Below are 26,331 nucleotides of genomic sequence, written 5' to 3'. Positions count from 1 at the left end.
CGACTTATAGCTCAAGACCATATCGTCAGTCTTCAAAGCATTCGCGATAAAATGGAAAAAGGCCAATAAGTGGTAGAGAAAATCAAATATAGCCACTCAAAGCAACATGCCAAGGGGGCATATGACAAGGCCAGCTGACACAGTCCGTGTTGACGTTTTGTGATGCCTGGTCGTTATGCCAAAGCTACCTATAACAAAGAATGCCTTGAGCAATGGACCTCAGGTTGAACACATATTGGCGTCGGAATTTCATCCTTCGTAGGGTTTCAAATGGCCCATTGAGCGATAGTTGCAAGTCACAACTCAACAAAGTCCTGGTCCATGTACAACTATACAACATACAGTGATCAATGATCCAAGCCCTGCGGTAGCTAGTGGTAGTTGCCCATTGGCTATGATGTCAACGCATTGATTACTAGATATCAGGCCAAAAGGAAGCTGCCCATGATACTGTATGTAATTACATGTATCATTTGTATCGTTCACACCTTAACAAAGCATCCTCGATCTAATAGAAGTCAGAAGAACATCAAAGTCCTCTCGGCCCAGCGTTTTTCCTTACCAAGGCCAAGGCCAAGGCGGTCAGGTGATTCCCGATGAATTTTATCCGAGGACATATGGTTCCGCCTCAAGTTCACAGAGCTCCATTCTCAATTCCACATCACACTATTCATAATGTTCCAACGAACCATCCTCAGACAGGCCCAGGCCGCCCGCTCCATCCTCTCTGCCTCCTCTCCCTCCACCGCATCGCTGGCGCTGCGACGGACTACACAACAACCACGTATCCCGGCTATCCGGACATTCGCTCCCCGGTCTACCCGTCTTTACTCGACAGAGACCAAGGAGGCCACCGAAACGGAGACTGCAGAGAACGCAGAGAACGCAGAGGCCGAGGACCCCACCAAGAAGGAGCTCGAACAAAAGACCAAGGAAGCCATTGAGTTCAAGGTAAGCTATTTCCCCATACCGACTGCTACAGGGAGCTTCACAGCCCCTTCGCCGACCAATATTTACTAAAGCTCCTAATTAGGACAAATGGCTCCGCTCCGTCGCCGAGTCTCGCAACCTCACTGAGCGCAACAAGCGCGACATGGATGCTGCCCGCAAGTTCGCCATCCAGGGTTTCGCCAAGGACCTCCTCGACAGCATCGACAACTTTGACCGTGCCTTGCTGGCCGTGCCTGCGGAGAAGCTCGCCGTTGCCAAGACAGAAGAGAACAAGGACCTCCTTGATCTCGTCGCCGGTCTCAAGATGACCCAGGATATCCTCCTGAACACCCTTCAGAAGCACGGTCTCGAGCGCTTCGATCCCGCCGAGAAGGTCGACGGCAAGACCCAGAAGTTCGACGCCAACATGCACGAGGCTACTTTCATGGCCCCGGCTGCTGGTCTTGAGGACGGTGATGTTATGCACGTCCAGAGCAAGGGCTTCAAGCTTAATGGCCGCGTTTTGCGGGTGAGTGCCACCCACTAAGATCTGAGTTTCTAGCGGAATATCGTGACTGACTATTTTCTTCTCTCGTATAGGCTGCCAAGGTTGGTGTTGTCAAGAACGCTTAAATCGTCGGTGACAACTTTGATTCTCAATCCTTCGACGACCTCTAATTTCACTATTTCACTCTTCTTTACTTCTCTCTGTACCATATGTCATACATCATGATCACGATAGGGTTTTATGCTCGGATACGGCTGGCTTTTGGACCCGGGAAAATTACTCTTCCTTGCTATCTTTCTGCTCGTCTCTTGGATTCGGCTGTATCATACACCCCTTGTTGCATGTGCCTGGAGGCGTACGGATTGTCTCATGTTGGCGGTGTCTTTTCACTTGTTTCGGGACTTCTGTGCCTCTGTGTCTCCTGATAACTCTCTCCTCCTTGTCTGTATAATACACACTTCTTTGGGGCACGGCTGTAGCCTCTGATGACTCCATTCTCCTTCCACCTTTGGTAACTCCTAAATTACATTCTAATATAATACAAAAGCTGGCTATGGTCTATATCTCTTACGACTTTCACTTATTGATATCCATATATTCATATTGGTCTAATGAGAGGAATGCTATATCTTACATATTCTCCATAATAATCACAGTATAGTACAACATATAATCCAACATTCTCCGGGCTCACCTCAGCTCAACTCCAAGCTCTCCAACTAGCTTCTCTCGGACCTTCTGGTGCATCGCATTACTCTCCTCGTTCGTCAAAGTTCGCTCCAAGCTACGGTAGTTAATGCGGTAGCACATGCTCTTGCGCGAAGTCTTAGGATGCGTAAACTCATCAATGAGAGTAACATCCTCAACAAGATCCCCACCAATGCCACGAACAATCTCCATAACATCATTCTCGTGGAAAGGCACAGCCCCACCAGCAGCACTGCTACCACCCGTTACAGCCGCAGGAGGCAGCCAGAAAGCGACGTCCTTGTAGCAAGCCGGGTGCTTAGAGAAAGGCTCGAAACGGGCAATATGGCCAGCCCGGAACTGCGACAAGAACCGCTCATCGCGTGACCAGAAAAGCCGGATATCAGGGATATTGAAGAGAAGCATAGCAATGCGCTCAATGCCTAGTCCAAACGCCCACCCAATCCGGTCCGGCACGTCAGAGTTGATCAACAGATCCTGCTTGATAACGCCACACCCGAGAATCTCCAGCCATTCATCTTGCCAGAATACTTCCAGTTCCCAGGATGGGCTGGTGAACGGGAAGTAAGCTTCGACCCAGCGCACCTTGAGCGGCTCAGGCTCCGCGCCACCGCTACTCGCCGCAGCGGCCTTGCTCGCCTCGGTGAATATCTTAATCACCATTCGCTCGAGGGAGCGCTTAAGGTGAGCCCCCACAGCCTCGACTTCCTCTGCGCTGTGGTGCTCGTCTTGCAGCGGGTTCCGCTGCGCGTGGATAGTCGGGTTCGGGTCCTCGACCACGACGTCGTGACGCGGAATCTTCTCCACGTCTGCCATAATCTTCGCTGCTGTTTCGGCCGATGCGGAAAGTGGGTTCGTCGCTGGCCGCTTCCACAGCATGGCACCCTCCATCTGGTGGAAAACTGGGTAGTGGCTGCGGTCGATGGCGTCGCGACGGTAGACGTCCGCGATCACGGTGTATCCGACCTCTTCGGGGCGGGTGTGCTCATTGCGAGCAATTTGCTGGAAATACGCCTGCTGGTGTGCGCTTGTGTGGGTGCGCAGCACTGTTTTGTCATTCACGTAGTAGGTATCTGTCCGGCTGCGGCCCGGGTGGTCTGGGGGGAAACCGAGGACGTCGAAGTTTTGTCTTGTTGAAACGACCGGGTTCTTCTCTGAGTAATTGCCATAACTTGGGGCTGCGAATTGGCTTTCGATGAGTTTGCGTGTAATGGCGAGAGGGTGGTTGTCGTCGAGATAAAGTCGTCGTCCGATATGGGATAGAATTGTATCGGGAGTGTTGGTCCACTGGTCGGTTGGGTATGTTTCCCCTTCAAGTTTGAGGCTCGACTTTTGCTGGTGTGTTTTAGCGGTAGTGCTTGCTTTCGGTTCACTCCGGCGAGCTGTGGTTGAGCTCCATTCGCGGTTGCGGGAGAGAATAGGAGTCAGTGCGAGGGAGCGCGGAATGGCGGTTTGGGGTCGGATTGAGGCAATTGACCAACGGCCACTGCTCGCACGCAGGGCCCGACCGGTAGCGAATAGCCTCATGGTTGTGTTGGACAATCAGTGTGAGAATTGTCTATCAACACTATCAACACATGTTTCGGGTCGGCGAAATTAGTCCCCGAAGTACATTTGTCGAGCCAATCTGCACACCCAACAAGACTATAGAAAGCTTAGCAGTTAACTCTTTCTAGAAGAGAGAGAGAGAGGGTTATAATTTGAAAATATTCAATTTTCTCTATGGTTGCTACAGCTGAAAGCTTTGGCCATTTCAGCCTTCAGATATCTAAATATAAGGTTCTCTGTCTACTATGCAATTCATCTTTATATTGTATAGAGTATACGTCGGTTTTAGTATACATGCTTAGTACCGAACAAAACATAGCACTCCGGCTGATACTGAGTTATGTTTCATATCTTTCTTTTCTATTTGATACGTGCGACCACGACTGAATACAAATACTATCGCATCTGCGCCGATGAAACCAGGCAAACAACATATTTCACCAAACTAGCCTTAATTCTAGTCATAGCATATTTTGTACCTTTGATACCCCGATTTAATCCCTCACAACCATAATACCTCCCCAGGCAGCCTTAATGCATGTATTTCCCCTTAGGGCTGCACCCCTCCTTCCTAGGCCGAGGCCAACCGACCAATATCCGTAAAAACTCCGAAGATCCCCATGACAGCCGATCTCGTCACATATCAGCTGCTCCGTTAAAGCAATCATACTGGCTATATGCGCAAAGATACCCTCGGCATCCATTTCAACGACCGACGGACAATATACAGGATCACTTGTCTTTAGGCCAAGGCTGTATGTTATACAAGAGATGCCCGGCGCAAAGGAGACTGCAAAACCGAGGATATGATTGGCGCAAGTGACAAAGCCCCATCGAACGACTTGAGTTGATTGGCTGCTTCTTCACATTTCAGCGGGTGGCCGAGTGACTTCGGGCTTCTGATTTGTCTCCGTCGGTATTAGAAGGCTCAAAAATTACGTCAAGTCACGTTCGAAAAGCCGAAAAAAAAGTCCAAAAAAAAAAACATATTTGCTGAACTCTCTCCCCGCCTTTTTTTTTGTACATTGTATAAAGGGTCTTGTTTTCTAGGAGCAAGATGGCAGACGGCAAGATGTTGGAGGTTGCTTCTCAGCCCCGGGTCGCGCCCGTTCAGACGCCCGCGCAGTCAAAACCGAAGCAGGTGCATTACCCGTTTTGGTTTGGAGGTTCGGCCTCATGCTTTGCTGCGTCCGTGACGCACCCGTTAGATTTAGGTATGTTCTTCTCCCCTCGAGTCTATACTACATATGCTGACTTTGCGCCTATAGTTAAGGTATTTCTAAGCTCCCAGTCGTTCGTCCGATGGCCCATTCATGGCCGCGATTTTGACCTCCGACGCTGATACCCGTTTGTCGCATAATAGGTTCGGTTACAGACTCGTGCACCCGATGCGCCGAAGACTATGGTCGGGACGTTTGTCCACGTCGTGAAGAATAATGGCTTCACGGGCTTATACGGTGGTGTATGTACAATGCCAAATTCCAGTCGACAGCGAATACCCCATGGCTATCAGTAAACGAGCACAGTTGGCTAACGAAGGACAAATTGGGTATGGAAATATAGTTATCAGCCGCGATGCTACGTCAAATCACATACTCCACAACGCGCTTCGGTATTTACGAAGAATTGAAGTCACGCGTTGTTTCGCCCACCCCAGATTCCACCGGCACACCAAGCCTCCTCACTCTCATCGGGATCGCCTCTGCCTCCGGGTTCGTCGGCGGCATAGCAGGCAACCCAGCTGATGTGATGAACGTCCGCATGCAACACGATGCATCCCTTCCTCCCGCCCAACGACGCAACTACCGACACGCATTCCATGGACTCATCCAGATGACGCGGACAGAGGGATTCAGTTCTCTTTTCCGTGGTGTGTGGCCTAACTCAACCCGCGCAATCCTCATGACTGCCTCGCAGCTTGCTTCTTACGATACCTTCAAGCGCATGTGTATTGAGAAAGCCGGCATGGCTGATAATCTGAGCACACACTTCACGGCCTCGTTCATGGCAGGCTTCGTTGCCACCACTGTCTGCAGCCCCGTGGACGTGATCAAGACTCGCATTATGACGGCTTCTCATGCGGAGGGCGCTAGCCAGAGCATCGTTGGTCTTCTGCGGGATATCTGCCGCAAGGAAGGCCTGGGATGGACTTTCCGTGGCTGGGTGCCTAGCTTCATTCGTCTTGGCCCCCATACCATTGCCACTTTCCTCTTCCTCGAGGAGCACAAAAAGCTCTACCGCAAGCTGAAGGGCATCTAAAGATCCAAAGAGTGATTAATCCTTTTTGTGACACTTTTGCCCCCTTAGATCTCGCCCAATCTTCCAACAGCATTTACGCATTCTGTCCGATATATTATCGGTATATACGATTTTTCATCATTTTCTCTAGCTTTCTATCTGGGTGGTGCACTTTGGGACTCACACCCACCATTTTCATTTTGGCTTGTATATAACTTGCATTCTTTCGAATGTTTCTTCCGTCGAAGATTCGAATGACGGCCGGAGTCGGCCTTGGAGCATATCTAGAACATGGCCCTATGGCTTTGTACAGTGTGCTGGATTATGTATTTTTCTTATCGGAGCTGGGATTACATAGAATTAGATAGATACATACTGAATCGCATTCAGAGCATTTCCGCAACGGCGTTAGCCTCCTGCTCGAGATCCTAAGTTGATTTTCAAATGGTTTGTAGTTATTGCAAGCGTCTACTGGTGGAAAATGAGGGGGCTCCCCGGGCTTCAAACGAGTCAGAACAAGCACCAGCCATTAATAGATTTCTTGCTACATTACGGCGAGCTTATAAACATATCCTTGCTTTACACGGACGGAACGACCTAGGATATAGAGGAGTTGTGTCCCCGAGTGACCCAGTAGAGTACATTGGAACTTGTCGATACATAAAAATTTGACACGCCTCACTTGACCAACCCAAAATTGACCAACCAAAAACAGCTGCTGGTCATCTATTTGTCAAGCTTGACAGGGAAGTTTCCAGCCTCTGTGAACACGAGTCAGTATGAATAGAAACCTCACCAGATAAAATTTCTAGATGCGTACCGCGCTGACCATCCCAACGATCGGTCCAGGCCTTGGGGCAAAGAGAGCGGAAGGAGTGGTAGAACTGCAAGAAAAGCTGTTAGGAACTGCTAGGTTTTCAAAAGAGACTCGTTGTCGAAATTACCTGCTTGCAGGGACGGAAGTCCTCGCCCTTGGCAGTGGTACACTTGTAGTAGTCGACATAGTTCTGCCAGCAGTGCTTGGTCCTGAGAAGTGAATCAACGTTAGATAAATATGAAAAGAGCAACCGAATAACAGTTTATCACGTACTGGTTCTGCTGAGGGAAACGGGCATCGTAGCCTACGATTCGATCAAAAAATGTCAATTACACCATACATCAGCCGATCGGGGGATATCGGTCCACGCGCATGCGACGAGCGAAAGAAGCGGGGACATATCTAAGGTTTACGCACCAGCTGCGATTAAATTATTAAATTAGCCATTGACTCTTTATAGGGCTCCTGGCCCCGGTTTTCGCGGGAGGGGGTTAGTGGACTTACCAGTGACGAACTTGAAGGGCTTTGTCTCGAGGACCTCATCGGGGTCGGCTTCCGGAATAGCACCCATATTTGCGACGTGTAGCTTCTTGAGAAACAACACAGAGAAAGAATTGGAGTGGAGTGGAAAGAGAGGAGGGGAGAAAGTGAGCCGGGAAGAGCGACGTTGGGTGATTGAAGCTGTGAAGTGCCGGGTATGACCGCGGGCGGTCAAGCGAGAGCCACTGAGCGTCTCGCTTTTACACCCGAGCCAGTCACGTTCTTGGAAAGCTGGTGTTCCAACCTCGTCCTCTATCCCACTCTTCTTCTACTACTCCAGTGTTGAACCACAGATCTCAACATGTATCCCACTCGCATGCTGCGGATGCAGCCCACTCGGGCCTTTGCTTTCCCTACTCCTGTATGTTCTTTCCCTCGGCAATTCTGTGATCATACGATCGGCTCGGTTACTAACTCTTCTCTGTAGAAGGAGCAACACAGTGGTATGCACCTCCATGATCACCGGATCCGGTCACCAACGGAGTCATGTAGAATGACTTTACTTTCATGAGGACAGCCATTGAACTAACCATGCGCCTATAGCTCACACTATCTCCCAGCGTCTGCGCCAGCTTAAGCGTGTGCCCCCCGAGTTGCTTCCCATTGGTATGTGTTATCGTCATGACTTTGAGATGGGAAAATTTAGCTAACTATCTGCTTGATGTCTAGGCTTCGTCCTCGCGTACGTTTCCCCCTGTTTGAGACTGTTTGCCGCTTGATCCCGGATCACATGTCCGACACATGCCGGAATTTCATCCCCTATGTCCCTCACTGGCAATCAAGCTCATGTATTTCCCTGATGCTAACTTAGAATTTCAGTGTTGCCCTTGGCGCTGCTGTCTACTCTTGCGGCAAGAAGCTGATGACCGATAAGACCCTGCGTCTCTACCGCAACAGCCCCGAGAGCCGTGAGCACTAAATGTACCACCATGTTTATTTGAGCTCTCAGAATACGATTCGCAGTTTTGGATTCTTGCTGCTTGTATTGTTGATTAGGAGAATTTGAAGCCGATGGGCATGATTTGAGAAAAGCCAGTGGAGATATCAGGAGGTCGAGATTGGAGCCTTTGTACAAATTCCAGCTTCCCGATCCTGGATCATAGTTGTGTAATTGGCAAATTGTACTGTCGTGTGTGACTTGTGCTTTTTTGTTTGTCATCTTCGTCGTAGCTATCGTAAAGTGTAACGTGCTTCACTCGGGCTTCGGCCCAGCAACATCTAATTGTTCCAATCCCTGCATAGCATCTTGGGGACGACTGCTTGCAGCCTGAGCCTCCTCCGCTGCTGCCCGATCTTCCTCGCTGACGGCATGCTTGGCCAAATACCCTTCCTATAAGATATACTGGTTAGTATAGATTGGGAGTGGATATAAAATCGAGCCCAGCGTACCTGTTCCCAGATCGCAGTCTTGCTGCCTAGTCCCTCGTTGGCATCCTTCTGTGGCTTTGCAGCGGCAACTTTTATGGTGCGCCCGTAGATCTCGCTGCCATCCATATTGTCGATTGCCTCTTTAGCGTCTTGTGGCAGATCAAATTCCACATATCCAAATCCACGGTGAGCTTCGGCCGAGTTGGGTTGCTCCGGTTTGGGCAGCGAGATATCAACAATTTCACCAAATGGAACGAAGGCTTCTGCGAGTGTATGTGCGGTCACTCCCTGGTCAAGACCTCCTACGTAGACAGTGCTCTTGAGCCGCGTTGTTTCGCTCATGATGTGTAGTTGCGCTTCGGGCCAAATTGATCGATCTTTGATTGGGGTGGCGATGTGGCAGGATCTCACAGGGTGGAGAAACTGGGGAGGAAATGGTGTTCAAACAACAAAAGGAAGCTTTTTGTTCCAGATTCTGAATCTAAGCTGTATCTTGCTATCAGCCCAGAACGGAAGATTGATATCACGTGCAGCACACCTCGGAGTGTTTTGGCGAGTCTCAAAGCGGTCTAGCGTGAGTTCCCCGGTCCCTCCAAGTCCAGGAGGCCACTTGGTTACTGCTATACTTGGAACATCTAGAGCATCACCCCATTGGCAATTATTCAAAGGGGGTGGTTTTTGATCCCTCTACTTCCACATTACTTGAATTTTATTGTTCCTTGGATCGTACCTCTCACACACTCTATTGGTCTTGATCCTCACCAACACATACTTCCCCTGCCATCATCATGGTACGTCTAAGGGAAATCCCAAGGACGGCCACCTTCGCCTGGTCGCCTGGGGCTGCGTCACCGTTGATCGCAACTGGAACTCGCGCTGGCGCTGTCGATGCCGACTTCTCTAATAAGACATGTCTCGAGCTGTGGGATCTGGGCCTTGACCGCGAAGATGCGAGCGAGGAGCTGCAGCCGCTAGCTAAGCTTGATACCGACTCTGGGTAAGTGGATACTTTGGGAACTTGAACGAATATGGGCACACTGACTGATCAATGTGACTAGCTTCAATGATGTGGCCTGGACAACGTCGGAAGATAACAAACGGGGTGTGATTGCGGGTGGCCTGGAGAATGGCTCGCTGGAGCTGTGGGATGCCGATAAGCTACTTGCTGGATCCAGGTTGGTTGAATTGTACACATGGACCACATTCCTAGGATATTCCGCTGATCGATCAATTCTAGTGATGCATTGATCTCAAGAACCACTAAACACAGCGGCGCCATCAAGACCCTCCAATTCAACCCAAAACACCCGAACCTTCTGGCAACCGGTGGCGCAAAGGGAGAGGTAAGCTGCGACTCAAGGACAACGAGTAGAATAGGTGACTAATTACTGGATAGCTCTTCATCTGGGATCTAAACAACATTGAGAACCCATTCCGTCTGGGTAACAACGCGGCCCGTACCGATGATATTGACTGTTTAGATTGGAACAGGAAGGTTCCTCACATTCTAGTCACTGGTAGCAGCTCCGGCTTTGTGACGGTCTGGGATGTCAAGACGAAAAAGGAGAGTCTGACACTGAACAACAAGGGCCGAAAGGCTGTCAGCGCAGTCGCATGGGACCCCGAGAGGGTATGTTGTCAGCTCCTACATGCTTACTCCAGGATTGCTGACCATTTTCATGTCTAGCCCACAAAGCTTATCACATCTTCGCCCCTCGAGTCAGACCCAGTACTCTATGTCTGGGACCTGCGCAACTCCCACGCCCCAGAGCGGGTAGGTCACTCTGCCAGGCTCTAGGTATGAATTGACACTGATGTTTATTTTTTTAGACACTTACCGGCCACGAGTCCGGTGTGCTCTCACTTTCTTGGTGCGAGCATGACCCGGATCTCCTCCTGTCTTCCGGCAAAGATAACCGTAATATTTGTTGGAACCCGCAAACCGGTCAAGCATACGGAGAGTTCCCCGTGGTCACAAACTGGACCTTCCAGACTCGCTGGAACCCCCACAATCCGAACTTCTTCGCAACCGCATCGTTTGATGGAAAGATCTGTGTCCAAACCCTGCAGAACACGAAGACCGATAACGCCCAGGCCATCGCCGATCACAACCAAGCCTTGGACGGCGAAGACTTCTTCAACAAGGCGCAAACGCAGCCCCAGGTCTCCAAGTTCTCTCTCCCGAAGGCCCCTCGCTGGCTTGAGCGGCCTTGCGGTGCTACTTTTGGCTTCGGAGGTCGGGTTGTTTCCTTCGGTCTGACCGAGAAAGGATCGCGTACATCCAGTATCAAAATCACATCGTTCCAAGTTGATGAGAGTGTTGGCAAAGCCACCGAGAACTTTGAGACCGCATTGAAAGAGGGCGATATTCGTACCATCTGTGAATCGCGAGCTTCAGGTGCTTCCAACGAAGCAGAAAAGGCAGACTGGAAGGTGATGCAAGCTTTGATTTCTGAAAACCCACGTAAGGGCTTGGTGGAGTACTTAGGGTTCCAGGATCAGGTTGATGATACCGCCGATAGTCTCGCACACCTCGGGTTGGACAAGAAGGAAGGCGAGGACACCAATGGCGCTGCCGCCAAACCGGCTGGGGTCAAGAAGCACAAGCGTTTGCAATCCATGTTTGATCCCAACCCTGAAGGTGACAGCTTCCTTTCCGAACTGGCGGCTTCCAAGGGTGCTCAAACCAACAACCCATTCCAAATTTTCAATGGCTCCGAAAGCCAGGCAGAGCAAAAGATCACTCGGGCTTTGCTCCTTGGAGAGTTTGAGAAGGCTCTGGATGTTGCTTTGCGAGAGGATAAGATGTCCGATGCTTTCATGATTGCTATTTGCGGTGGCCCGAAGTGCATCGAAAAGGCGCAGGAGTACTACTTCTCCAAGCAGGCTAACGGCCCCAACTACATGCGCTTGCTCGCATCTATTGTGGGTAAGAACTTGTGGGATGTGGTACATAATGCCGACTTGTCCAACTGGAAGGAAGTTATGGCTGCCTTGTGTACCTTTGCCGACGAGAAAGAATTCCCTGACCTTTGCGATGCTCTTGGTGACCGCCTGGAGGAAGAGATCCAGAATAGCGACGATAAGAGTGCTCGAAAGGATGCTTCTTTCTGTTTCTTGGCTGGCTCGAAGCTTGAGAAGGTTGTTGCCATTTGGGTTGAGGAGCTCCGCGAGAATGAGCAGAAAGGACTTGAAAGCGATACTGACAACTCTTCGTTCTCTATCCACGTCCGTGCTCTCCAGGGCCTAATCGAGAAGGTAACTATCTTCCGCCAAGTCACCAAGTTCCAGGATACGGAGCGGAACAAGGACTCGGATTGGCGCTTGAGCGTCTTGTACGACAAATACATCGAATATGCCGATGTTGTCGCAACACATGGACGTTTGGAAACTGCCCAGAAGTACCTCGACCTTGTCCCAGAGAAGCATCCCGAAGCTGAGGTGGCACGCAACCGTATTAAGCTTGCTACAAGACAGGCACCCCAGAAGGCCCAGGCCGCTGTCGGGGCCAAGTCTCCCTTCAAGCCCCTCCCGCAACAGCCTAATATGTACCAGCCGCAGCAGACATACAGCCCTGCTGCTACTCCAACACCTGCTGCTCCCCCCTAACATTTATGCGCCTCCTGCGCCTGCAGTGCCCCAGCAGGCCAACCCATATGGCCCTCCCGCGACCTCACCAGCTCAACCTGCCAACCCCTACGCTGCTATGTCGACCGGAGGTGCCAGTGCCTACGGACCAGCAGCTGGGTATCAGCCAACTCAGGGGATGAGACCTACCGGTTATAATCCAGCATCTGCGTTCGGTGGACAGCAGCCCACAGGTGCTGGTATCCCTCCCCCTCCGCGTGCTTCATCTAACCAGTCGCCGGCCAACACAATCACAACATACACCACGGCCACTGGTCTTCCTGCATGGAATGATCTACCAGAAGGTTTCGCGAAGGCTCCTACGCCCCGTCGTGGAACTCCTGCCGCAGCCTCTGCACCCATCGCCTCTCCTTTCCCCAACCAGTCACCCAATTTGACTCAGGGACCTCCCCCGGTTGGTGCTCCGCGCGCACCATCCGTGCCTCCCCCACCAAAGATGGGCTCGGTGCCTCCGCCGCGAATGATGTCGCCGCTCTCTGGTGGCCAAGGTGTTTCTAACATCCCTGGACCTTCCCCGCCACCACCTGCCAACCCGTACGCTTCCCTCCCTCAGTCACCACCGCTGAATCAGGGGTCAACCATGGCTCCCCCGGCATCGATCCCCCGCGGAGCGTCGCCATACAACGCGCCTCCCAGCATGCCACCCCCAACCAATCGGTATGCACCAAACCCGGCTGCCCAGGCTGCAAACCCCCAGATGCAAGCACGCGGCTCGGTGGCCCCTCCTCCTCAGGCCGTTGCGTCGCCATACGCCCCACAGGCAGTATCACAACCACCTGCGGCAAACCCATATGGGCCCGCGACGCCTATTGCTACACAGCCTCCGCCCATGGCCCAGGGCATCCCACCCCCACCTCAGGGATCTCGACCTCCCACAGCCCAGTCGCAGAGGCCAACTCCTCCGGCTCCCAAGTATCGTGAGTAATCCTGATGAACAATATTATTTCAGCGAATTGACCCTTACAGCACCCGGTGACCGTTCACACATCCCCGCAAACGCACAGCCTGTCTACGAGATTCTATCGGCGGACATGCAGCGCGTCAAGTCCCGTGCCCCTGCTGCGTTCAAGGCACAGGTTGATGATGCTGAGCGCCGCTTGAACATCCTCTTTGATCATCTCAACAACGAGGATCTACTCAAGCCTAACACCATTGAGGACATGGCGAACCTGGCCCGCGCAATTCAGCAACGTGATTTCAATACCGCCCTCGCTATTCACGTTGATATCATGACCAACCGGACTGATGAATGTGGCAACTGGATGGTGCGTGAATATTGGTCCCATGAATTTTGAACGTTCACTAACAATTATCATAGGTCGGTGTGAAGCGACTGATTAGCATGAGCCGCGCTACCCCGTAAATGACACCCTTCTACCTTGTCGAGTGGAGGGAATGCTAAAGGCTTGGTATAACTCATGTATTTCTGGCCTTGTTTTCTCTATACTTCAGCGTTTCTCTAAATTATCTCATTTTCCTTGTCCATTTTATAATTAATGTCTTGCGTATCTCCCTCCGTTCCCCTTCTCTCCTGGGGGCATGAGTCCAGTCATGAGCAAAGCGAAACGTTACCAACGCCTCTCAAGTGTGGTTGGTAGTCTTAGCTCCCTGGTGCGTGTTTATTTAGATTGCTATATAGAAATAAATCAAATGCAGGTGAAGAGAATAGGTATACTAGGATCTGGGCTATGATCTGGCAGAGTCAATCGAGCAAATGAAGATAAAACCTGGAATCTGAGAGAATCCCCTAGGCATCCTATTATGATCTATTTACATTCATGATATAACGCCGAAGCCCCATCATCCAACCGCATCACCGTCCACCGACAGGAAGACCACCAAGCCGTCCACCTCGACTGGCGGGGAAGTTACGCGCACTCAACAGCGCGCCCTTCACACCACGAATATCCGCCCTAAACCCAGCAATAGCCTCGTCCTCCGCCTTTCGGTGACCGGAGCTATCACTCGAGCCTGAGTTATTGGAATTCCAAACCCCGTACGACGACCCAGAAGAGTAGGTTGGACCACTATAGATCAACCCGTCGCAATAATGATGCAGCTCCGTGAGGCGTGTACGCATAGAGTCATCTAGCGTACTCGCTTCCTTCTCCGAATTGACGATCTCGCGCAGCTTCGAAGTAATAGACTCAACGCGGCTGATGTGGTTGTTCACCGCCGTTGATGGAGAGACGGCCGAGTCTGCGGAGTTGACGACGCCGGCGGTGCTCGGAACCGGAGTGGGCTCTGGGCTCGTCTGCGTTGCGACGTCTCGGTGGAACAGCTCGGTTGGGTCTGAGGTGATCGACGAGGCGTCGTCGTCTTCGTCGCTGTAGGGCTTGAGCTTGAGTTCTGTTAACTCTGCCGGAATCACAGATACGGTCTTCTCCAGCTTCTCGTTTAGCTTTTGCAGGTTTGCTTCGGCTGCGCTGGCGAGTTCGTGTCGTGCGCTTGTTAAATTCGCTAGCATTGGTTTCACTAGGTATTCGCTTGCGCCGTAGAGACTGGCTCCTAGACCTGCGGCGCCGTATAGTGTGTACAGAAGACTGCGCATTGTCACTAGCGGTGGCGGCTTGGAGGACTCGAAGAGGAATTCTGGGTATGTGATTATCGGGGGCACGTCGCGGGGGGCGGGAGTTGGCGTTGGCGCTGGTGCGGAGTGCGATTGAGGCATGGTGTTGGAGGATGGCAAGGATGTAGTGGGAGGAGAAGTAATGGCTTCGGATTGAGTAGGTGGGGTAGATGGTGTCTCTTCCTGTGGTTTATCTTCCACTGGGGTTGAGCTGCTGCTCGCCTCTGCGTTGCGGGAGACACCGAGGACCTGCTCGATATCGTCTGAGCTGAGACCTTTTGACTCGAGGAATGACACTTTGCGATCTGTTGGTGCATCACGGATTGACACGTCTTCTAGGAATTTGAGTGCTTGGTCTCGGAGAGCTTGTCGGGATGTAGAGTCTGTAGTTGCGGGCGCATCGTCGGAGGTCGACGATGGCGACTCCTCGGCCGCCTTATTGGGCCTCTGCCATGAGGGAATAGATGTTGGTTTGGATGTGTCGTCGGGCATGATGAGGTATCTGAAGCATTCGCCAGAGATGTGAGAAAGTAAAGACGTTGGAAGGGAGCAAAGAGGAGGGCGAACCTTCCCCGGACTTGGGGCCATGTGAGCCCGACCTCGGCTGTTACGCCGGCTACACCTGAGGCATCAATATTGCCGTACATCTTGAGGAAAAATACATCATACTGATATGTGTTCACATTGTACGAGCTACTAGGATACGATATTCTTTAGAACAAGTCCAAATATATTTTTTATTTTGAATCGTATTTGGGCCGCCATATCCATTTATTCGAGATAGAAAACGAAAGATACACATGCGCTGTTTCAACTATACCGAAAATAAGCCTGTGAGACCAAGCCATAACCCCTGACTCCAGCTCCTATTGAGGGCTACAGAGTCCTATACACTAACTATTTCTATATATATTATCTGGAGATACAATTGAATATTGAAAGATCATATAGTTTCAATGGCGTACTCGAGACCGCCCGGCAGAATGGACCGCGCAGTACTCCGTACTTCATTCGTTCATCCAGCGTCAGCGACTGGACACTTGAAGAATCCGAAAACTTATAGAAAAGTACCTGTGAGTATGGCGTTTTCCCCGTTTATCATGTTGCGTTCCTTTCTATCTGCCCAAGGCTCCCCGCGGGCGTTCATTAGACCCCGAACCCAGGGGAGAAACCTCCCAAAAGCCTGATCCCCTGTAACCAGTGCGCTTTGTTCGCACTGGAAACTCCCCTATAGAAAGCAAATCTGTATCTTCCCGGTTTGCAGCTCCGCATCGGAGTGAATGAAGTGATTGGATACTTTTCCTTTCTCTCTCTATCCAGAATCCCCCTCCCCCAAAGGGTTAATGGCTTAGTTCATACTGCCACACACTTGCCTATCGACCTTCCCTGTCCCGCTTCTTTTTGCTGTTCTGGCTTTTGCATTTTACCTTTCCCAAGACTTCTGTCACACTTGATAAAGCCGCCACCATGTCGCTCCGTCGGTCTCTTCGATCGCGAAAGACACGAGATGACACTCCGGAAACAGATGCTAACATGACCACCAGGGCTACGAGACAAACTCGGGCCTCTACTTCTGCCTCTACCTTAGTCTCGGTCTCTCGATCTGAATTGAATTCAGGAGATCGGAAAAGATCTCTCCGTCTTACTGTCAAAATGCCCTCCAGCAAATTGCGGGAGGCCACGGGTGCTGGTCGCGCTGCTGGACGGCGCTCAGTCAATGTGTTCCGTGAAGATCCCATTGTTTCGGGACCCCGCTCCAGTCGGAACCGAAAGAAGATTGTAGAAGTTGCTACTAGCGACGAAGAAGAAATTGACGATCAAGAAGAGGATGAAGTGGACGATGAAGACGCCCCTGGAGATGACGATGATGATGAAGATGCCGATGCCGACGCTGACGCTGATGCTGACGGTGACATCGATATGGATGACATGCCGCCTCAGCCGGCTCCCAGGCGCGGTAAGATCAGTCCTCCATCTCGCGCCAAGCCTTCCAAGAGTGTGGAGGCCAAGGAGATGGAAATGGATGAAGATGAAGAGGATGACGAGGATGACGAGGAGGAGCCTATTTCCGATACGGATGAAGATGCCGAAGCGGAAGGCGAAGATCAGGATGAAATTGCAGTTCCAGACCTCAACGCTGATGATCTGGATGAGCTTGACGAAGAGGATGAAATAGACGATATGGATAGCGATGCCCTCGCTATGCAAAGTGGAAAGACCACCAAGCGCCAGCGAGGGAACCTTGGAAATGATTTCTTGCAACTTCCCATGGGTGAGAAATCACAGTCAATTAACGATTAACCGAAACCGAAGCTAATTGAAAACAGAGCCCCAGGTCAAGAAGCATTTGACCGCCGAAGAGCGCCAGATGCGTCGCGCAGAGATGGCGCGGCGAAGAAAGAACCTAAGTGAGAAGCGCAATGAAGAGGAGAAGGTATGCGCAGAGTCACTTCATACTTGCATTGCAGTACGGCCGCTAACTCTGAACAATAGATGGACACAATTAATCGGCTGCTAAAGAAGCAGGCCCCCAAGCGGCGTGGTCGACAGGCGGCCGAAGCCGCTGATGGAACCCCCGGCCAAGAAGGTGTGGAGGTCGAGAAAGCTGACCCTACCCTAGTGCGATGGATCAGTGGTCCAAATGGCTGTAAAGTCAGCGTGCCAGAAGAATGGTTGGGCACCCCTGCCGGGCGTGTCTTCGGTGCACCTGCACTTCCCGGGGGAAAATGGTTGAAGAAGTTTGATGTCACATGCAGAAACTACAATGGATTGGCGCTTATGGAAGGATTTTCTATCAAGGTATTCGGGAATGGACTACATCATTGCAAGGGACTAGGGTTGATTTTCTGCGTGTGCAGCAAGCGGCGTTCAAAACGCGCCTCTTCCAAATGTCAAGGTTCAAAGATTATGCAATAATACATCAACTGTTTCAAGTGTTTCCAGATACACGCCGGGAAATCCGGCTTTTATATCCAACTAGTTGGAAACCCTCACTGGTACGCGGGCTAGTCGATTCTAGATCATCATTCAGTGCTTCACCCACAACTACATTCCATGTATACAATGGCCTCCAGGGCCACTCATAAGACCTGACAAGTGTGACACAGCGAGGCCTATGGTGCAGTGTGCGCTGGGACCTCGGAGCGCGGGGGCAAGCACAGTTTCCAATACAGTATAGTGCACAGAGAGCAAACTACTGACACGATCATGATTGTTCGTACTCAGGCCAATTTGACGTTCATATAGCACGTCAAGGGGAAGGCCGGTCATCGTCATTGAGTAGTCGACTTTGGATCTTGCTGAAAGTCGCCTTTGACGGGGGTCTTGGTGTCTTGCTTCAGAGCAGCAGGATCGGACGGAGGTGAGGTCTTTTGAGCTTGCTCTTTCTGATATTGAAGTTGTTGGAATGTCGGTTGGAAGGTATAGTAACCTGGAGCAGGTAGAAAAATTCGAGATTAGGGACTGAGACCATACAAGAGTTATCCATGCCGTAGAGTTGATTTACCTGTGAAGACACCCACTCCAATAGCGCAAAGGGCAGGGAAGAGATTGCGACTCATCTCGAAGGGATGAAGGTAGACAGCGAGGTCGAATTGCAGTTGGTGGTTGGAGGTTGCGGAGGTGATGCGGCCCCGGGGGAAATCGGTTATCAGTTGGCTGATTAGCAGCCGGCGCGTCTGCTAAATTGCTCCGTTGGCACGCGTCAGAATCAAATTCCCGGCACTCAGACAGTTTGAATAGTTGTTCGACGTTTAATTTTCTCATGTTTCGCGAATTTTGACCTGAACCCTCTTTTCCTCGTCTTCTTATCACCTCAACATCACCCAATGACTGTCTAGAGACATGGGGGATCCCCGCCAAGGATGCAAATGGAATCATGGCGACAACGAGGATATGTCCCCGACTCGGACGAGGAAGATGGCTTCGATTCTCTAGATACGAAGAAGGGTGATGTCGAGAATAGCTCTGCTATCGAAAATCTCGAATACATCGATAACCCTTCGTCATCGCCGAAGGAAGGGACGACGAGTATAACGAAGGAACAACGCGCTGAGAATGGCTCCGTCACACTCTCAGATACCGAGAAGGCGGCTCGTTGGGATACGAATAGAACAAGTCCTCATCTGATGAATGATGCGCATGACGAAACGACACCGAAACAAAGAAGAGGACGCAAGACTTATGGACTTCGATCATCGGCTACAAAATCAACGAATCACCACAGCAGCGAGTTGCGTGGTTTGCATATCGCCGCAAAGGATACAGGCAGCATATATGATTTCCCATCGTCATCGCAGGAACATGACAGGCCTCAAATAAAGCCCTCGAGCCCCGAGTCTACACCGAAGCCCTTGGAGACCACCTGGCCCTCGCAATCACAAGTTATAGTGGAGCCACACATCTCAAACGCCAACACACAGGATGGTACCTCAAGCACTAGGAGCTCCTCGCCTGACGAGTTAATGTTGATCGCTCAGCCAACTCGAAAGAATAAGCCTATGGTCAATCATGCCCAGTCAACAGAGCCCCCACCATTACCACCACCACCCCAGGAGGGCTCAGAAGATGACTCTCCGTTATCCTCTGTGCCGTCATCATTTTCCTCCCCGTCGGCCAAAAATTCAACAGAAATACACACCGATGTTGTGCTGGAGGCAGAACCAGAAAGACCGGCGGACAGGCAGGCAGAGATACGGAATGCAATGCTCGCTGAGCTAGGCGCCAACCCAGAAGATGTATTACCTCATCTTGATATTTCCGAACAGGTGTTGCGAGAATTGCCGCGTGCTGCGCAAAGAACATTTCGAAAGCGCAATGCCATCCAAATGCACCCGTACCATCTAGAACAGCTCAAGTTTGCCCAGCAACTGCAAGCGCGGGGTGTCAAGCCTTTTGGTCGACCCTCACAGCAAAAACAGCATGTTACCGATGAAAGTCAAGGGCAAGATTCATATGATCCTGATGCACCTCCGTCTAGTCCTCCCCTGGAAGAGTATCTTCCGCCAGTAAGACATGAACGGCATCGTGGCCCTCACTCTGCTGCACAGGGACAGGAACACAACGACGCTGAGCATCGTCGGCCATCACAAACTCATCTAACAAAGCGACAGAAGATCTCTCATTCTGGAACTCCTAAGGAACGTCGGAATTTACACAAACCGTCGAAACCTTGTGGCATTAGAGACAAAGATACACCTACTGGAAATAGAAATGGTATCTCCGTATATGAGCTATCCTCTAGCCCCCCACACACAGGCCGTTTATCTTCAAGCTCAAGAACCCCTCGTGCCTCAGAAGAAGGGTTCCGGTTTCCTCGTGGATGGTCGCCACCGAGTGAAGTTGCGAAATCCAGGGCACAGGGAACCGAAGAAGCCAGCGAGGTTCGATTAAGTGGTGCAGGTACAGGTGATGATGAGGAGGACATACAGTCCATCTCGTCCAATAGCCAGAGTGATCAAGAAGAAACCAAATCAGATGCCGAAGAACGTGAAATTCGACGATTCCAACGAATGATCCGAGGGGCGCTCCCCGCATCCCATGCTCGACTGGATCAGAAGAAAATGGCAGATAAAGAAAGAGCTGCGCAATTAGATCGCCATGCCTCTTCGCAACGCCTGGATGGAAAGGGTGTTGCGCGGAAGCTGATTCGAAAGGGTGATCGCTCAAGGCAACCAGCAACACAACAATCAAGAGGCTTGTTTGACCTTGGAGATTCGGAGTCGGACGATGAGGATAGCATCAATGATGTTACAGGAAATGCATCTACAGCCAATGACTCCAACCAGAGGCTGACTGGCACTCTTGGTCTCGAAGACCCCTTCACGCTGGAAGAGGGTGATATCTCGGAGGACAATCGAATCGATTACATGTTTGCGCCTGTCTCGCGCCACTCAACAGGCCCTCGGCATAAAGCCAACAGTTTAAAAAGGCCAAAATCGAAACACAGTCTGCTCAATGGAGAGAGACAGCCGAAGAGACCCCGACAAACCCGAATGACCGATGCTTCCTACGGAGCACGAAGGACCAAGAAGCCATCAAGTGTTCAGCGGCCAAGAATAGGGATATTGGATGCACCAGATGTCGCCACGAAGCCTCGCCAAGAGCAATCGCGACTGCTCCGGGTAGCGGCAAGACGACCACGCTCACGCAAAGATGGAGGCAGGCAAAGCCCCACTCAGAAGTTCGTGAAACTGGCATCAAGGGGGGACACAGTGGATGCAAATGAGTCTTTACTAGATTGGAAAAGAGGACTTATTCGACAGGCCAAGATTAGCCCACCTCATCCCAGAGCTCGTCGACACCGGCATTGGACGACAAATCTTTCAATGCTCAGTGCTCGAGCAAAATCGAACGCTAAAAATGGCCGGATACCGAACCAATTCCTTGATACGGAGGCAAACGCTGATGTTTCGAACACCGACACAGTGGAACAGGAACAGGAACAGGCACAGGCACCACCTGAATCTGGCGCAATCCCAGTCCCGTCAAACCAAGCTCCGGCGGCCGAGTCCTCCCGTCGAAAACCTGAGCAGCACGGTCACACATGGGTTATTCCTAGAAATGTTGCCATAACATCGTTGAAGAGGAACACCATTAGACCTGCGGCAACTAGTTTGGCAGGCCCTGGTAAAAACCGAAAAGTGGTTCCCGCCGTATTCAATCAGTCATTGTCTATCCTTAACCGACACTATAAAAACCAGCGCACATCTAAATCCTACAAGCCCAGTTTAACCTTGGATCGATATGTCTCCGACAATGGATCATTGAGTACCGAAGGAAATACCTCGCCCATGAACGCTCCAGCTGCTGCTGTTGCCGTCCTGGCTGAGACACGAACTCAAAGACCGACACGGCAAGCACCTGTGTCTCGACGGCGGTTGAAGAAAAATCCGCCCAACCGAATCAACCTCGATGCCGACGAATTCCGTCATAATCCAGATCCTGCTACCATAATCTCCGATGAATCGGAGCCTCCTACCATAACGCACGTTGGACGCACAGGTTCTTCGTCTTTCGGCGTCGGTGGGCTTTTCAACTGGCAACGCTTCTATCCGGTCGACTTCGGGGTATCACCCCTGCGTGACAACACATTCTTCCATGAGACCACATTCATAGGAAGCGGGGACTTCTCTCGCTCGCTACGAATCGTAGAGCGGGACTTTGACCGCAATGCCACTTCATTCTCCATCCAGCTCAAAGACGAGACATTCCAATGGAGCCGCTGGAACGACAAAGTATCGTCGGAGATGGGGCAGGTCTTTGATGTGATAATCAATAATGTTGAGCGAAGTGCTGTTACCTCCCCGGAGACAGGCATTACGGCTGCTCTGGGTGTGGCGTCGAGGTTATACAGATTGTTGGTCAAATACATCACGGAAAATCTGGTTTTCATCGACCCGATTGATCGTACGGGGTTTGTCACTAGAGTAATGGGGCTGGTCTCCCAGGTGAGAGACCCGTTAGCTGCGTTTCTGGCGAGTGATGAATACAACAAGAGCGGGCTTGTCAAGATTGCTTGCTTCAACATGATTTTCGCAAACCAGATCTATCAGATTGCTTCCCATCAGCTCGTCAGTCCTGCCCTTGCGACTGAAGCTTTGGATCTTGTCCAAATATCCGCTAAAGACGTTGCAGGCTTGATCACGTCCAAAGTCGGCTCTTCTGAGTTTAGAACGATCTTCAAGGAAAACAGCGAGCCTGAACACCGCGAGTCGGGGATTCGTGATGAGTATCCATCGGTGGAGGCTTACGTTGTCGTTAGACATGTTCTGCGCAGCTCAGACAACTACAAGGGCTGCTTTGAAGATCTGCAGCTTGAAACTTTCAACAATGAACTTGTTCGCAGTGAGAGGGATGTGACCAGCCTAGAGGCTGGATGGCGTGGTATATTCACTGTCCTACCCTTCAACGAAATGAATGCGCTCGGGATTGCGCACCCTGGTTATCAGTTGACAGCTGCGAATGACAATTGGAAATTAGTCAAGCGGCTTCTCGCTCCAGCCCTGGACGATTTCGAGTCCAACTCTAAGGCACATCCCATCTCATACAATAGCTACTGTCGAACCCTGTTCCTCCGGTGTCATCGGCTTATCAATATCTGGGGGTGGAGAGAATGCAAACCTATCCTGGACACGCTATTCGACTTCTTCGCCAAAAACACCCTTCACAATTTAAAACTCGAGGAAGCTCGTGGCTCACCTTCATTTCTTGACGAACTCGATAACAATCCCTCTCTGGATGCCCGAGTGGGTGAACCATGTTTCCACACATTTCTCAAGATTGTAGCAAGTGGTCTCCGCTTCTTGGCCAAGAGATATGACAAAAAAAAGATTCGCAACTTCGCCTGGCGTCTGCTACCCAACCACGGCCGTGTATACCCGAAAGAGCAGCCGTTGCAGCATGAGGATCTCGATGCACTAAGAAATCACCACGATCTTCTAAGCACTCTGTACTGGGCTGTTCCCGATGGGTGTCGCCCTCGACTGGAAACGATACGCAATCTGGTCCATCCTGCCACTTCACATCGTGAAGCGTGCAGCATCAATTTGCGCTCATGGTCAAGGCTTGTTCGATTCAAGCTTTCTACCGATGAAGATGTCGTGGGGCTAGATCCATTCGGAGACTGGTACGGCTATTTTGTTACGGAGCTGCAGCAACAGCATTCGTATGCTCGCAAAGAGATTGAAGCGCAGAACACAGGTGACAATCGTGTATCTCAAAAGCTCGTTGAACGCACAATCTCCCAGAACCAGCGACAGATAGAGACTTTGTTGAGCAGTGCGCTCAGTGGCCTGCGAATCGCTGTTCAATTAGCTCCGAAACTAGAGCATGCACACAGGCTTGTTCTGAAAGCTCCCTTCGAGTCTATCCTTACACTTTTCAACCCCAAGCTCCCGCGCGTGAACGTCGTTGTCTCGGAAGCACTGCAGGTCCTGGTCGCGTACACCCAGAAAGACGCTCCAGCTACATCCACATCAAATGCTTCTGCGGCAGTGAACACGGATGAGGACAGCCAAGAGTTTGGTGATTGGGATGCCATTCAGGCTGTTTGGGACCAGCAAAGTTCTCCCAGCGAAGTCATTGAACATGTAGAGAAGGCTTTCCATCCGATTGTCTCTCGTCTCGTTTCGAACTGCTTTGGCGAGGACCACTGTCCAGAGGATGCGATCCTCCTCAACGTGATAGAATGCTGGACGTCAATCGCCCAGGTCCTCATTCGCCATGGTCTCCGAAATTGGGACAATTATCTGAGCGAGTTCGGCGATGACTCCTGGACACGGCTTCGACAGACAGTTCAGACAAGAAAGTTTGCGCCGCTGTTCCTTGCGGCATGCATTGAAAAGGACGCCCATATTGTTTCCGATTGCCGAATCCAAGTTATGAGTATGTGGATGTCATCGCTTGTCGAGCGTTCCTCGATAATGAAGTTTCAACATCGTCTCACGGAGGCGCTTTTGAACGGGAGTCCCACAGATCCTTTGCTTGCCAATCTGCCGTTCTCCAAAGATACGAAGCTCGGCCGATATACAATCACATTGGAGGAAATAGGCTCTCGGCGACTATCTCTCCTCTCGAGCATATCGTCCAATATGCGTGAGCAGCTCCAGAGCATGGAACTTTCTGGCAATCGGAAATTCTCTGTGACGAAACAAGAGTACTCTGAGATGCTTCGGCGGGTGATGACTTCTATGAAAGACAATTACCAAGAGCTAGGTAATGGAACAGTCCAGGCTGCTCAAGGAGAATACGTCGAGTTCGTGCAACGGGTCATCGGTTTCCTTCAGCAACATACCAGCGACATCAAACCCATCGACCCCTTTTTCACGGACCCTGCTTCGTTCCCTTTGCCGTCTACCGATCCACGCTACATTGTTGCGAAGCTCAAACGCTACGAGTCGAAGCTATCTTCCAGCAAAGAGATCCAGACATTAACCGGGTTCGTCCAGAGCATTTCGGAGCGCGCCGCCATTGACGGTCAACAGAGCTACTTGGTTGATCAGTTGCACACATCGATGAAGGATACCTACGAAGCTGGTGACCACGACAAACCCACTCTACGCGCCGTCCTGTTGCAATGCGTGTTTCCAGCGTACCTGGAAGCGGCGTTTCCCAACCGTGCCGCATGGATCCTCAGCCGTCCTATCATCCAAACCATCACGCTGGAATTCAAGAACATGTTGTGTAATATAGACACACTGGACGAAGACTGCGTGTCTTCTGTTATCGATATGATCGATGTTGTGTGCCGAGCCTCCTGTCAAGCATTGGGTCTGGTCGCCTATCCTCGCCATCGTCTGCGGAGTCCTACAATTTTACTCATGCTTGCGGCCTTTCTTGATATGGTCTCCTCGGCCATGCCAGTGGTAGATTACATCGATCGAGCTGCGGGCACAGGGGAGTGTATTTTTGCACACATCAAATGGATTCGCGATTTCGCGAAAGCCGTGAGCAAATGTCTACAAAGCACAGATTTAGACATAGAATCGCCCTCGAGCAATGCCCACATCACATTCCCTGTGGTGCCGCCCTCCGATAGCAGGAAGACTGAACTATTCAGAACGGCTCACGGTCTCGCCTCGAATGACCTCCAGCTCTATCTCAGAAAATGGTCGTATCATCAAGATAAGTACTACTTTACTCGTCCGGGTCATGAGTCGCAGGAGATAACAATTGAGTCTGAGGTTGCTGTTCTGGTATCTAGTCAGGATGAAGCGCAGAAGGTCTTTGAGACTGCGGCGACGGGATTCTTTGATCATGCAAAGGCTCTGGAATTGGTGTCTTGACCGTGAGGTCATTCGTTTCGGTCTTTATATCCAAGGCGTTCTCGGAGGAGTTTTCACGTGTCACGAGTATTAGAAAAAGATAGATAATGTTCTCTTGTGCCATATTGTTTGTATGGGATTTATATAATGAAGACTAATTACTTTGAGTGGCGATTCAGTATGCCCTCTCTCCAAATTAAAGAACATGCCGTGAAGCAGAGAACCGAGTCCTGCATCATGCAATGCATTATGCCATCGGGTCCAATGCAAACAGCCCAGAAACAATGAAAGCCGCATGTCCAATATAGGCCTGGAGATGCAGGCCACCGTAGAATCCAATCTCCGCTGGTCGTCATCCACAACACCCTTTGATTTACCTGTGTTTCATATCCCATCTGTCATAAATGATCCCCCTAAGGCGCGTTTGACATGTTTGGATAATCCAGCTCACTAACACTTGCGGAAATCGAATTTCCCCGTGATGGATTATTTCACTTCAAAATTCAATCATGCGTGTAGGACACGAGTGAAAGCCGCAGGCAATGATCAATCGGCCAAAGTATATTGCACGGCGATATCGGTCTTGATCCCCGATTTGAGTTGTACTAATCATTTTCATACGCCTCACACATTCGTTTGCCTCGATCAGCTGGCATCTGAGAGCCTGATTTGAGGATAGCGTCTGTAATACTCA

The 26,331-nt window shown here is 50.9% G+C and overlaps 11 protein-coding genes across 11 annotated transcripts; 6 read left to right on the top strand and 5 right to left on the bottom strand.

Annotated features, from left to right (window-relative positions):
- Nucleotides 1-675: 675 nt before the first annotated feature.
- grpE (mitochondrial nucleotide exchange factor MGE1) lies at nucleotides 676-1,563 on the top strand (the record flags this gene model as incomplete). Its single annotated transcript, XM_056677454.1, has 3 exons — nucleotides 676-951; nucleotides 1,034-1,459; nucleotides 1,531-1,563. 3 exons carry the CDS (start codon nucleotides 676-678, stop codon nucleotides 1,561-1,563), a joined length of 735 nt encoding a protein of 244 aa, XP_056532454.1.
- Nucleotides 1,564-2,128: 565 nt separating this feature from the next.
- Nucleotides 2,129-3,673, bottom strand: N7500_006309 (phenylalanine--tRNA ligase; the record flags this gene model as incomplete). Its single annotated transcript, XM_056677453.1, has 1 exon — nucleotides 2,129-3,673. One exon carries the CDS (start codon nucleotides 3,671-3,673, stop codon nucleotides 2,129-2,131), a length of 1,545 nt encoding a protein of 514 aa, XP_056532453.1.
- A 1,078-nt stretch (nucleotides 3,674-4,751) lies between these two features.
- N7500_006308 (uncharacterized protein) lies at nucleotides 4,752-5,953 on the top strand (the record flags this gene model as incomplete). Its single annotated transcript, XM_056677452.1, has 4 exons — nucleotides 4,752-4,908; nucleotides 4,963-4,967; nucleotides 5,058-5,156; nucleotides 5,258-5,953. 4 exons carry the CDS (start codon nucleotides 4,752-4,754, stop codon nucleotides 5,951-5,953), a joined length of 957 nt encoding a protein of 318 aa, XP_056532452.1.
- A 705-nt stretch (nucleotides 5,954-6,658) lies between these two features.
- Nucleotides 6,659-7,320, bottom strand: N7500_006307 (cytochrome c oxidase subunit VIb; the record flags this gene model as incomplete). Its single annotated transcript, XM_056677451.1, has 5 exons — nucleotides 6,659-6,693; nucleotides 6,753-6,816; nucleotides 6,877-6,958; nucleotides 7,023-7,053; nucleotides 7,254-7,320. 5 exons carry the CDS (start codon nucleotides 7,318-7,320, stop codon nucleotides 6,659-6,661), a joined length of 279 nt encoding a protein of 92 aa, XP_056532451.1.
- A 270-nt stretch (nucleotides 7,321-7,590) lies between these two features.
- Nucleotides 7,591-8,208, top strand: N7500_006306 (uncharacterized protein; the record flags this gene model as incomplete). Its single annotated transcript, XM_056677450.1, has 5 exons — nucleotides 7,591-7,650; nucleotides 7,717-7,732; nucleotides 7,833-7,895; nucleotides 7,959-7,971; nucleotides 8,109-8,208. The coding sequence occupies 5 exons, from the start codon at nucleotides 7,591-7,593 to the stop codon at nucleotides 8,206-8,208; spliced, it is 252 nt and encodes an 83-aa protein (XP_056532450.1).
- A 273-nt stretch (nucleotides 8,209-8,481) lies between these two features.
- Nucleotides 8,482-8,999, bottom strand: N7500_006305 (RNA-binding protein; the record flags this gene model as incomplete). Its single annotated transcript, XM_056677449.1, has 2 exons — nucleotides 8,482-8,619; nucleotides 8,679-8,999. 2 exons carry the CDS (start codon nucleotides 8,997-8,999, stop codon nucleotides 8,482-8,484), a joined length of 459 nt encoding a protein of 152 aa, XP_056532449.1.
- A 446-nt stretch (nucleotides 9,000-9,445) lies between these two features.
- On the top strand, nucleotides 9,446-13,668 carry sec31 (putative protein transport protein (SEC31); the record flags this gene model as incomplete). The annotated part of the gene is made up of 9 exons (XM_056677448.1): nucleotides 9,446-9,654; nucleotides 9,716-9,832; nucleotides 9,895-10,000; nucleotides 10,054-10,287; nucleotides 10,345-10,431; nucleotides 10,488-12,169; nucleotides 12,213-13,222; nucleotides 13,272-13,570; nucleotides 13,624-13,668. 9 exons carry the CDS (start codon nucleotides 9,446-9,448, stop codon nucleotides 13,666-13,668), a joined length of 3,789 nt encoding a protein of 1,262 aa, XP_056532448.1.
- A 450-nt stretch (nucleotides 13,669-14,118) lies between these two features.
- Nucleotides 14,119-15,462, bottom strand: N7500_006303 (peroxisomal membrane protein PEX14; the record flags this gene model as incomplete). Its single annotated transcript, XM_056677447.1, has 1 exon — nucleotides 14,119-15,462. The coding sequence occupies one exon, from the start codon at nucleotides 15,460-15,462 to the stop codon at nucleotides 14,119-14,121; it is 1,344 nt and encodes a 447-aa protein (XP_056532447.1).
- Nucleotides 15,463-16,341: 879 nt separating this feature from the next.
- On the top strand, nucleotides 16,342-17,790 carry N7500_006302 (PAPA-1-like domain-containing protein; the record flags this gene model as incomplete). The annotated part of the gene is made up of 3 exons (XM_056677446.1): nucleotides 16,342-17,146; nucleotides 17,202-17,308; nucleotides 17,368-17,790. 3 exons carry the CDS (start codon nucleotides 16,342-16,344, stop codon nucleotides 17,788-17,790), a joined length of 1,335 nt encoding a protein of 444 aa, XP_056532446.1.
- Nucleotides 17,791-18,146: 356 nt separating this feature from the next.
- On the bottom strand, nucleotides 18,147-18,434 carry N7500_006301 (uncharacterized protein; the record flags this gene model as incomplete). Its single annotated transcript, XM_056677445.1, has 2 exons — nucleotides 18,147-18,304; nucleotides 18,380-18,434. 2 exons carry the CDS (start codon nucleotides 18,432-18,434, stop codon nucleotides 18,147-18,149), a joined length of 213 nt encoding a protein of 70 aa, XP_056532445.1.
- Nucleotides 18,435-18,737: 303 nt separating this feature from the next.
- N7500_006300 (uncharacterized protein) lies at nucleotides 18,738-25,658 on the top strand (the record flags this gene model as incomplete). The annotated part of the gene is made up of 1 exon (XM_056677444.1): nucleotides 18,738-25,658. One exon carries the CDS (start codon nucleotides 18,738-18,740, stop codon nucleotides 25,656-25,658), a length of 6,921 nt encoding a protein of 2,306 aa, XP_056532444.1.
- Between the last annotated feature and the right edge of the window lie 673 nt (nucleotides 25,659-26,331).

Source organism: Penicillium coprophilum (assembly GCF_028826855.1).
Source record: "Penicillium coprophilum strain IBT 35676 chromosome Unknown utg000004l_segment0_segment0, whole genome shotgun sequence".
Lineage (NCBI taxonomy): Eukaryota > Fungi > Ascomycota > Eurotiomycetes > Eurotiales > Aspergillaceae > Penicillium > Penicillium coprophilum.
This window is presented reverse-complemented; position numbering and strand designations above follow the sequence as displayed.